The sequence below is a fragment of the Typha latifolia genome, chromosome 9, assembly GCF_019914945.1.
Source record: "Typha latifolia isolate L0001 chromosome 9, TyphaL0001v2, whole genome shotgun sequence".
In the NCBI taxonomy this organism is placed as follows: domain Eukaryota; kingdom Viridiplantae; phylum Streptophyta; class Magnoliopsida; order Poales; family Typhaceae; genus Typha; species Typha latifolia.
In genome coordinates, this window is record NC_133094.1 from 11006022 (window position 1) to 11018268 (window position 12247).

Consider the following 12247-nt stretch of genomic DNA (forward strand, 5'->3'; position numbering starts at 1 on the left):
GGATAAAAACAGGAACTTGGATGTGGTTGGCTACTGATATATGAGAGGGGTTTAGAGTTGTGCGGTGTGAGTTGGCAATTCACCACAAGTTTGCTGTCAGCGGTGCCTCAGATCTTTTGCCACTGACAGAATCCTTGCCAGATTAGAGGCCGATGCAATGGGCAATGACCACTTTGATGACAATGGCTTGTTGTTGGGTGACAACAGGATGGTGATTGGTGATGGCCTGGGAGAAGTTGGGTTAGGGTATTAAAGAGGAAATAATATTTTGCAAAATGGTGAAAACAGACTGGATATGGATCTGGGTCTGCATCCAATTACTTAACATTAGTGTCAGAATAAACAGATATTTGATATCCGTATTCAGATCCAAATGAAATGTAACTAACCATATCTGGATTCTAACATTTTGCAAAATCCCTATCCGTATCTGGATTCGGATCCGGACTAGATAGCAGTATTGCTACCTTATCTGGACCCTAGTGAATATGGAATCGGGTCAGGTCAGATATAATCTGACTCGTTTTCATCCCTATTTACATCACTGTGATGTTGTGGATCTGAAATGGCACCTCACGTTGGAGAATGTCTGATATAATGCTTTCCTCAGCTTACTTCCTTACAAGAAATGCTATTTCTGTGATTCTAGATGCTTGAAAAGGCATGATATGTTTTTTAGCAACATGGCAGGGACATGCGTATACAATTTGGAAGTCTGTTAGCAGATATTGGGCTTGTTGATCTCCCTGGATTTATTATGGTATGGATATGCAATAATTTGAGTTTCTTTTACTAACTGTCATCATGTGTGCTTCTCTGGTGTTTACTGTCAATCTGCTGTATTTCATCTGCTTTGATTTCATTTACATATTTCTTTTATGTTTTATTTTATATTCTGTTAGTATGATTTGGAGTTTTTGTGGTGTATACTACTTTCAATCTAGTCATTACTCTGGGTTTCTAGAAGATGTAAGTGCTTCTGTTAGCTTATTGTGCTTCCATGAGATAAATTTGGAAATCTTGGTCTAACTAAAGTTCCTTTGTCATTTACATTCTATAGATCATAAGGTAGATAAGATGCATCAATATCTTATCATCTTAGCTTAGTGTTACAGGGTTTTTCTTAAAATTTTATATTCTTTCCTCAAGGGCTAGTTTTGTGATTGTGTTTTGGCTCAGATTGATAGAACTTAGAAGACTACTGATAGGAGGTTACCTTGGTTATCCTAAATGTAGTGAATAAGTTCGATGCATTTGATATTTGACAGCTTTGATCCTCTTTTGACATGTATTTATCTTGTGCCATGTTCCGTGTTATGATAACTCATGACTGTTTATAGACCTAGCTGCGTAATGTCAAAGTATGGAATATACCAGTAATATAGCAGATATCACTTTTAGCTTTGTATTAAAATCAAGCAAGTTTTGGTTGGCTGTATGACTGGATAACCCAAATGACACCACATAACTAGTTTAATGCACATTGTTCCTTAGATGCTTCATCCAAACATCTGAACCTTATTGGGTCATTTTGGTTTTTACTTTTTACAGACATGAGAAGAAATACAGATACATTTTTCTCATTGTTTTCACTTCCATAAACTCATCTTATTCATGTGAACCAGAGAAGTTTTTGATTACTTGGAATGATGTTCAAATGTTCTTTCATGTTGCTTTTTCCTATTTTATCAGGTACTTCTATCATGACATTTAGACTTTTTCTTTAGAATACGGCTAAGAAATGTTTTTTCTTTTCTTTTCTCAAGCAGAATGATGGTAAAAGGAAAGATAAGCTTGACAGTTGGTTTGCTAATATTTCTCTGCCATTCAATATGTATGCACATCATTCTACAATCATTAAGGTACTTTTCTGGTATTGGCTTCAAATTCAGATAAATGCTGTCACCTATATTTTGTAGCGCTTTCATGCTGTATTTAATTTATTGGTAGAAAAGAGTTCTTATATTTTCTGAAATCTTTTCTCCTTTTCAATTTTTCAAATTTGTACTTATTGTAGTTTGAGAATATCCTTTTAATATTCAAATTGTTGAATTAGAAAATATTAGAATGTATATATTATCTATTAGATGCATGGAGCCATCCTCCATGTAAGATGCCCTATAATTGAATAGAGGAATTCCTGTTACCAATGAAACGGACTCAATGCTACTTGTTAGAACATTTTCCATATGTATCCTTTTTCATTCTAGTTCTTCGAGCATGTTTTCTCAAAATATAAGGACTTGGCTCCCTTGCCCCTTTTTTTTTTGAGATTGGGATATTTGCTCCTTATTTTTTTGCTATCTGTGAGCTGGAAGAACTGGATTTAAAGTTCCATAGTCATAACATCACCCAGATAAAAAATGTTTCAACAGTGTGGGAGTATCTTTTCTCATGTGTAGATTTCTAGATATAATATGTATTAGTTATTATTGCCTCCTCTTCTTGTAGTTACATAGTATTTTTCTTCAGTTAGATAGTGAATGTGTTGATATTGGTACTCTTTTTCCTACTGGCCTTTCGTCTTGTCTTTTCTCCTGTCATGTACGTGTACCTGGGTGGTTGGCTTGGAGGATTATGATTTATGGAAGTTCCTTGCTGTGACTTGCAGGCAATCATATGTGCAGGACTATATCCCAATGTTGCTGCAACCATAGAAGGCATTGACAGCACATCTCTAGGTGGCAGTAAAACATTTCCTGATATCATATCTTTGAAAGATCGTCCTCTTTGGTATGACGGAAGACGTGAAGTTCACATACATCCCTCCTCTATAAACTATAGCTTGAAATGCTTTCAGTATCCATTTCTAGTCTTCCTTGAAAAGGTGCATGTTCAGATTCCCAAATCTACTCTGTTCAAGAATGTTAGTTTGCATCAACATTTTCTTAGTATAAGTTTGATATGCATCATTTATTTTTTGGTGTTTGGTTGATGCATTAGCCTCCCTTATTTGTAAATAACACCATAACATCACTCTCTATCTGGAAATGCTTAAGTGTGGTCAACATGTATTACTTTAAGTTATGCATTCTTTTTTACCTCAGGCGAGCTGCGATAAAGGTAGCACACCTCTCTTCTTACTAAATGTGCACAAACCCCTATTTCATGTTTAAGGCTTACACATTGACCAAACGAGGCCTAGTCATTTTTAACGAGTAAACAATAAATATCCATAAAGTTCTAAAATGTGATGAGTACTTGAGTTTAAGGTGTATCATATCAAAAACATTTTTCAAGTTCTGTAGACATATCTGGTTTTGGAAGAATTAAAAATTTGAACTGACTTAAAGTGATGATAGAAAGAAGCAAAAAACTTAGGTTGGTTGGTGTATAAGCCTTAAAGGTGACTAAAGAGTTCATACACATTTTGGTAAGGAAAAGGATGCGGTAACTTTATCATATCCCCTTATTTGAGATAGTAAGATGTGCATAAATTAAAGTTATGCATGTTGACTATACTTAAACATACTTATAGAGAAAGTGGTATTTGGTGTGCTATTTGTAAATAAGGAGTTAATTCGCAAATAAGGAAGGCTTATGCACCAACCAGACATTGCCTTAGGCTCCATTTAGATGCTGGTTAGGGAATTCCTTAATCTAGATCAAGGAACACAACTCTAAATTTGTAATCAAACATAAGACTATCCCTAAATCAAATAGAAACATTGTTTATGCTGGTTTGGATCTTTTTCCACGTCTTGTCAAAAATTCTCTTTCCTCTTTCCTCTCTCCTCTCTCTTCTCTCCTCTCTAGTAATAAGATTATGATTAATATTGGGCGGGAGCTTTTGGTTTGAGCAGAAAGTAGGCTAAACTAGTTTTTCCTTATGTAGAATTAGGGTGGCAATCGGGTCGAGTTGGATTCGGGTCGGGTCAACTTTACCTTGATACGAACACGACTTGATTAATAAACGGGTTGCATTTGATAAACACGAATATAGCCCGATTAATAAACAGGTAACATGACTCGACCCCCTTAATCTGTTTAATAAACGAGTCAAGTTAATACGACCCGTCTAATCTGTATACTTAAACGGGTCATGTTAACCAGACACGTTAACACGACCCGTCTAATCTGTTTAATATAAATCCATAAAATTCAATATTTACTGATTTATCATGTTATTGATCTAACATGACAATATCATATCTTTAACATTACTTAAAGAATAATTAAGGAAAATAACTCATGCTAATCAAAGAAAAGGAATAATGGATCAATTATTTGCATGCTCCTGCAGAGATCGACGAGAATGTTGTTCGGCTGCATGGCACGCACGACGCAGCCTACGTCGGCGGCTGACTCCTTTGAGAGATGCGACGTGCCGATCAACCAGATGGCTTTTGGCACAACGAACTCGCGCTGCCAAATCGAGACTGGGTCAAACCGCCGCTTATCGACTCCGGGAGGTGGGGGCTGGATGTGCCGCCTCCAGATCCATCAGCTCCGGATGCGCCGCCTCTCTGGCAGAGCGGGTATCGTCGAGGACCGCCGACTTGTAGTCGAATCCAAGAGGTGGAGGCTGGATCGATGTCTTGGGGTTGCGCACTTGCGCCACCAGTGAGGAGCGAGTCGCCATGAGATGGTGAGGAGAGCTAGGAAGGGAGGTGGTCTTGGCCTCTTGGTTAAGGGCGACAACGTGAGGAGTGAGGGGTAAGGGATCGGGCATGGGACATGGGTAAGGGGCGACGACACCTCTTTGGGAGTGAGGAGTTGGGTTGGGTTTTAGGATTAGAAACTTAGAATTAGAAATATATATATATTGGCAGGTTGACTCGACCCATTTACTTAAACGAGTCAAGTGGGTCAGTGGTATAAACTCGAATATGACCTGATTAATAATTGGGTTAGGCGGGTTGACCCGTTTATGACCCGAACCTGATTAGACTAAACTCAAACCGGATTAATAGTCGGATTATCGTGTCGGGTCAATTTTTGCCACCCCTATGTAGAATGAGTTTAATCCCAAAATGAATTTATCATTTTTACCCTTGATAAGATCAAATACCTACAAAAGTTACGTTGCTTACATAGTGGTAAGTACTCAGGTTATGTAGATGAGCATTTACTGTTTTACCCATACACATTCCTGATATATATATAGGCACTACATTCCTATAAGCAGATATTTGGTACATATATGTCCACATTACAAAACAGAGCTCATAAAATGGACAAATTTTTTGAGGTGAAGATTAATTTTAGTAATATTATTTTGGTGGTTTAGTCCATCCATCCCACCAATCCACTACCAATGTACTTGCTTCAATTCAAATAAGACAAAGCAATTCTCATTTCTTATTTTACTTTTTAGCTCAACTTTAATTTGAATTGCATGTCACATCAAAGGCCATTATTATACCACTATTCTAGTTTATAACTAAACATCCTATTTCCCTAAATCAAATTAGTGGTACAATTTAAAGAGCAAGAAATGAGAATAACTAAACTAGTTTCACCTTAACTGACAACCAAACACTACCTTATTTCTTTATACTACGAGGAATGCTAATTAATACCCATATCTCTATAGAGAAACATGCATGAGTTCTGTTAATTGCTAAGTGGGCTATGCTGTGTGACTTTGCATATGATTCATGTTTGAGAAGTTGCCCTCCTTGGACCTAAGGAGCCTTGCTATGCATAAACAACCAGCTTGATAGGAAGAGTTAGGTGTGCTTCAACTTCCCATCATAAGTATGAGATAAATATGAGCTGGATCTTTTTTTTAGAGAACAATCATTATATTTCATAATTAGGATATATAGTAAAACTCATATATAATTACATTGCGAATCGATTGTTCACTTTTAATTATCTAAATGCATGTATGCTCTAGCTAAAAGTTAAATTTTTCTGAATTATTAGTTATACTTGTGAGATGTTCATGTTATATTATGTTCTGGTACCCTACATGCTTGGAGTTCTTGACCAATCTAGGCCTCCCCAACTTCTTTTTACACGTTTAGCATACTTCAAAACTTAAATAGAGGGTTAGGTAAGTCAAAAAATTGCTAATTGAGACATTGATCTCCAAACTTAAGTCGTTTGGTCAACAATTTATATGAAAATTTAAAAACCGCTAAGAAATGATAAATATGAGAGAAAATATTTTCATATAAGTTGCTTTCCAGTTCAGTGACTCAAATATAAATTGTTGATTCAGTCAGAGATTTTATAAAAGTTTTTTCTATCATACTTTGCAATTTTCATACTGATTTTTAAAATTTTCATATAAATCACTGACTCCAGTTAGTGATTTGAAAATCGCTGTCTTAGTGATTTTTTAGCTCACTCAGTCTTATATTTAAGTTTCGAGAAGAATTAGACACATAACAAAAAATTTTGCCTGACTTAAATAGTCAAAAATTCTACATGCTTGCAGAAGAAATAATTTAGACTTTTTGATATTTGTATAACTGAATTTTCATTATTTTTGTAGGTTGAGACAAGCAAGGTATTTTTACGAGATACTACTATCGTCTCTCCCTATTCAATTCTTTTGTTTGGTGGTTCCATGGCCATCCAACATCAGGTGATCCTACTTTGGTTTTATATCGTCCAAATTGTGTTTTCTTCACTTATATTAACTGCACTTTTGTTCACGTGGAACAAATGGACTAACATAACTTTCAAAATCTTCTATCAATCTGGTGAAACCTCATCTGCAGTTTAGAGATTTGATTTGCTGTGCCTGTGTTGTGTGGCAATGACGGTGGTTGTCTGCCAAAAAGGAAAAAATGAAGTGATGAGACAATGTGCAACTGACATGTCTTATATCCCCTTTCCTTGTACTTCTAGTTATGACTGAAGAACTTTGTGATGATTGCAAGTTTCCAACAGTAGGCTGGAAAATGCATTAAGGCAAGGATTTTAGTGTCACACAAAACTTTGTGTTGGTTGGCATGTCTCAAGTTGACGGATTGCCATCACGAGAATGGAGTCAAGAAGCGAGAAGTAGGTTGTATGTACCTCTGTTACTAGTTCCACCTCTTTCCTATCAATTCCTCCTCACCGGCATTGATTCCTTTTCTTCTCTATTGTTTGCAACCTCTGCTGTCGTCCAACATTTTCCCATTCCTTCCCTCCATCTCTCAGTTTTCCCATCCCCTCCCTCCATCTGAGACAAAGGGTTCATTCTGGTACAAGCAAAAATCAGGATGATTTTGGAAATGCTGTTCATTTCGTTCAGATTAACCTAAATAACTGAATAGGATCATTTCAAAGTTCGTAAGAGATGTTCAAATAGCTGTCCAAGTAGTCTCAGGTTCTTGCTTGAAGAGCTACTCATTTTTGGTCGAGCTGCTGATTTTCACCATCATATTCTGTCTCTTTACAGTGAAGTCAAGCAGGTATTGCATAGGAGATTTACCGCATGAGAGCTAGTATTAAATGTGTGACCAAGTTCCAGAAAATAGGTAGCAAGCAGTTGAAGTGGGAATCAAAAGTGCCTAGATAGAGAAAATCTGAGCAAAATGACGATAGATACAGAAATAACAGAGAACCAAAGATGATGATTCTGGAAGACCATACAATGTTATTAGGATTTCATGAGACATCATATGAGAGCTTAATCTATTCTACACTCCTAGAAGTTAATGGAAATTCTAAAGAAAAGCTTTTAAGTGCACTTTCCCAAAATAAAGGAAAGAACAAAAAAAGGTAGAACTTTAACTATTTGATGTGTATTTAGTGAAGTTGTTATTGTTAATGCTGATGAATGGAGAGGAAATCTGACTCTTGGACATTGGAGGAGTGTATGACTAGATGCTATCAAATTGTTATTAACAGTTGGAGAAGCAGAAATTTTACTTTTCTTTCTACATTAAGAGAGGAACATTTTGTCTTTTTTTTAAATCTAATCATAGTTTTAGTTCTTTTTTGTATTAAAGAACCAAGACCATCCTTCCTTGATAACTGTTAGCTCTTGGTCTACCCATTGCGGTAAACACACAGGATTCTGTTTCACTTTCCAATTTAACTTGCTGCTCAAAAGTGGTTAAGATACAATCACATTAGTGATGGAGATTGGAGAGGTTGCTCATCCAGTTGTGGAGTCTAGAAATAACAACCTGCCACAACAGTGGCATGCTTAGTATCATGTAAGATTAGAATCAAAAGCTGGAAGGATACATAATGCTGTGAAAGCATGTGGTAGATTTAGCGATATTACTAAATTATATTTTTTTCAAGAAAAAAAACATGACGTAGATGCATATTTATATCTTACCTTATGAAGGGAAGACTAAGTTTTATTATAGATTGGGTGCCTACTTGTAGTGTCAATGGTGCTTAAACATACATTGTACATTTTTATATGTTATCCGCCATGTTTGTGGACTTTGACATACTAGTTTGACGATTGAGAAGCAATCTCCTTAACTGGGAGGATGTCAACTCAACCCAGCTACCCTACTGGATGGATCGCTTTGTTGACGATTAAGCGATGTTAGAAGATAATATGTCTGCTGTCTATAACTCTATATACATGAATTGAAGCTGTATCTATTTTAGAAGACCATACTTGGTCAAATGAGAAAGTTTTCAATTATATAAGGTCGAATATTCATATATTAGATATTTAAATATGATTTGTATCGTGTTATTTCCTAGTATATCTTAGTAAAAGTTTAAAAAAAAAAGCATTTTTTTTCTGTATTGAAAATGTTGACTGTCATATGTTTGAGTGTGGGTCTCTTATTTTTCAAAAAGATTGAAATATCAGTACTTCTTTTTCCTAGACAGGATTGGTTATTGTTGATGGGTGGTTAAAGTTGACTGCCCCTGCACAGACCGCTGTTCTGTTTAAAGAACTCCGCAGGACACTTGATGCTGTTTTGAAAGAGTTGATAAGAAAGCCAGAGGTATTAAGTCATCTACTAAAATAATATATTTCTGGAATTTTTTTGCACATTAAGAATGAAACCTAGGAAGAAGATCCTCTTTTTTGTTAAAGAAAATATCTAGCATCATACATTTTTTTTTGTATTGAATATTTGTATTACCATGCCTTGCCATGTGTGCTAGCAGTATCTTGATCGCCTTCTTGGCATAGAAGGCCAAACCAGTATGACTAAGAAAACTAAGTAATCTATCTTTCTATATGTACACACACGCACACATATGCACATATATTGCAATATGAAAAGACCAACTCTGTGATTACATTTGTATATCAAAATTCCTCCCTGATTACTTTATTTCAAGACATCAACCATTTCACCTACCTGTTTGTTGTCTAAAAATTTGACAACTTCACTTCTCAATTATTTATTGAAGAAGTTTTTTCCTAGATGTGCTCAATTACTCCTTAGAAATGCTAGTCATGAAATTTCCCAGATTCTTCTTTACAGACATGAAACAAATGGCTATTAAATTGTTGAATTCTTCACATCTTTTTGTACAGTAAGCTATTCATAATTTAATACATTATATCATTTGTACTTTCAAAACCACCTACCTGACAGATTTGTTATAAAATAATTACTTCTTTTATGGTCACTCTTTTGTTAATCAGGTGTATACTTTATATAAACTTGAATTCTCATTTTGTTACTTTGCTCATGGAAAACAACGTTCCTCTATGTTTAGTTTCCTATCATATACACATGCACATATTTCTATATATGCTCCATCATATTAATGAAACTGCCTGATTTCAGATGGCTACATGTGTCGATAATGAAGTGGTGAAATCCATTATTTATTTGTTGTTAGAGGAAGAGAAATCTCAAAGATAAACTCGAGGTACTAATTTAACACTTTCTGCTAAAAGGTAATCTTAGTCGCATTATGAAGTGCATTATATTTGCTGCATGCCTGCATCCATCAGAACCAGTTCAATAAGGTTTGAACATGCAATAATTAGTTCCTTTTTGCAGAATTAGCTGTTTCTGTACTGATTTGGATAACTAGATGATTTGTAAAGTATAAACTATAAAGTAGTGGAATAATTTGCTTTATTCAGAAAATCTCTTGAACCAAATTTAGTTACACTAGCTGTTGTTTTCAGTAATAACAGATATACTAGGTCTTTATGTTTAATCCATTGATTTGTGTTGGGCTAAGGTTCTGTTACCATCCTTTTCGATCCTTGAGGGGGTTTCAGATCCAAAATGATGTGGGCAGTGAGGGCTCGTCTGATCTTGGATCAGCTTAATAAGTAAACATGTGAGAAGGTCCACAGAACTTTTGCCTGCATCAAGAGAGCAATCACATGGCTAGCCCGTGCATATATCAAGGTTTGGTGCAAGGTGGGGCCTATGGAGAAAAGGGGAGGAAACACATATCTTAACAACAATCAGATCATTACAGCCACTACTATTCCCCCTTTTCTGGCAGACTGCTTGTGTGTCATGGCTTGATGCTAAATACCAGCCTCTCCGATGCTACTTGTGTATAGATTTACTGTTCTTGTAGGAAATGATTAGCAATCCATCAGTATTTCATGGCTCCCAAAAGCATGGCAGACTTGGGATGAATAATCTTCGACTCGTTTTGATTTTAGACATTGTCATCGGCAATATTTAAGCCTTCTCCAAAATCCAAACAGCATGGTTGGATATTTCCTGCTAATTTAATCAAGAGCAATGTCCTTTAGTTGTTTAAATATTGTATCAGAGCCTCATTGATGTATCTTATATATCTAGAACTAGTTGTCACGATTCAAAATCGGAATCATGACCAACCATATACCTTAATACGTTTGAGATACATGGGCCTTAACTAAATTTTTCTAAGTCCACAATAATAAGAATTAATGTGAAAATCTGACTTCGATAAATTTAATCAAATAACAATGGAATAAACAATGTCACCATTAATGTTCCTCTAATCAAACTGAACTAATAGATAGTTTAAACATAAGGACTAAAAGAACTAAAATGTCAAAAAAGGTAGATCCTAAGTGGAGGTGGAGTTCCGGTGTATCTCGCTCAGTCATCACACTAACTAGTACCTAAATTTTAGAAGGGGAATTCTATGAGCTAATAACTATATCTCAGTGAGTGAAATTCACTCAAAAGCCAAATAAATCCGAATCCATAAACATAACTTAAACTAAATCCAAGTCCAATGATATAAAAATGATAATTTCACTAACCATGCTTATAATAAAAATAATAATGACACAAATAATAATTAAGTCATATCTCATAACATATTTGGTTCTAACATATTGAATTTTTCTTAATAATAATAATATCATTTGTTTCAATTAGGTCAATACCTTGTGGATTCACATCAACTAGAAATTATCTCGAGATGACGTTCGGATATTTTTCTCATAGCTGATCTGATTAGAGTCATTAGGAGGTGTCATTATGTGATAAACACACCTTATCTCTTCGACTAAACGGTGGGGGAGATTAGAGTCACATTTGAAAGTCTTTGGATCTAACCTGTGATTGTTTTCTAACTTTGACAGAGTCATCTAAGAAAATCACTATAATGATTTATAATAATTTTCTTTCCTAGACTTGAGTCACCACGGAAAGTTGTAAGCGAGCTATATCAGGACTGTTTTTAAGTCATATCAAATATTAATTATATTTTTGCACTAATATTCTTGTTTATTAACAATTGCTATTTGCAAGAAGTACAACAATACATTGAATCATATGTTTTGCACACAGAAATATAATAATTAAATTTGCACATAGAAATACGTGGTCTGACAAAACAACACGAAATACAATATGAATAAATATGTGAGCGAAACCACTTACCTGAATCTATGTAAGACAACTAAATCCTCTAATATCTAGTCTACGTGCTAGAAATCACCACCTTTAATAATAAATAAATAACATAAATTTTAGTTTAATTAATATTATAACCTCTGAAATTTAAACTAATCAATTATTAAAATGGGCTAATTTAAGCCCAAAGGTTTGGACTGGGTTGCAACCAACATTTTTTTTATAATAATCGGGCTAGGCCAAGGCCTAACCCAATATTTATAAGGGATTGTGCTGCGAGCTAACCTATAGCCCACAACCTATTACTAAAGATCGGGTTAGGTCTTTGGGTCCGAAACCTAGACCTGAACCCAATAGAATAGAAGGTTGGCTCGGGTTGACCCCGAGCCCAACCCTTCTTTATCTTGATGAGAATGGCGGGGAAGAAAAGAAAAAAAGAGGGAGAAAGATCTCTGGGATCACGGTCGCCGGCAGTCTGATGACCTTGCTAAAGCCCTCCTCACGATCACGCTGATTACACGAGGTGGAGGAGAAGCCACCGGCAA

The 12247-nt window shown here is 35.5% G+C and overlaps 1 protein-coding gene across 10 annotated transcripts in view; it reads left to right on the top strand.

The window, feature by feature from the left end:
* The window catches only part of LOC140794969 (DExH-box ATP-dependent RNA helicase DExH7, chloroplastic), a 35795-nt gene that overhangs the window by 21629 nt on the left and 1919 nt on the right, over nucleotides 1-12247 (top strand). For 3 of the 10 annotated variants that reach the window (XR_012110231.1, XR_012110233.1, XM_073147270.1), the window contains exons 28-33: nucleotides 691-760; nucleotides 1767-1862; nucleotides 2612-2827; nucleotides 6446-6538; nucleotides 8745-8867; nucleotides 9666-9750. Coding sequence is in view for 2 of the 10 variants with exons in the window: in XM_073147270.1 (XP_073003371.1) it covers nucleotides 691-760; nucleotides 1767-1862; nucleotides 2612-2827; nucleotides 6446-6538; nucleotides 8745-8867; nucleotides 9666-9743 (676 nt within the window). In the remaining 8 variants the exon portion in view is untranslated. Of the gene's footprint in view, nucleotides 1-690; nucleotides 761-1766; nucleotides 1863-2611; nucleotides 2828-6445; nucleotides 6539-8744; nucleotides 8868-9665; nucleotides 9751-12247 lie in introns of those variants that run through there. The other 7 variants (XR_012110232.1, XM_073147271.1, XR_012110235.1 and 4 more) reach the window with 6 other exon arrangements.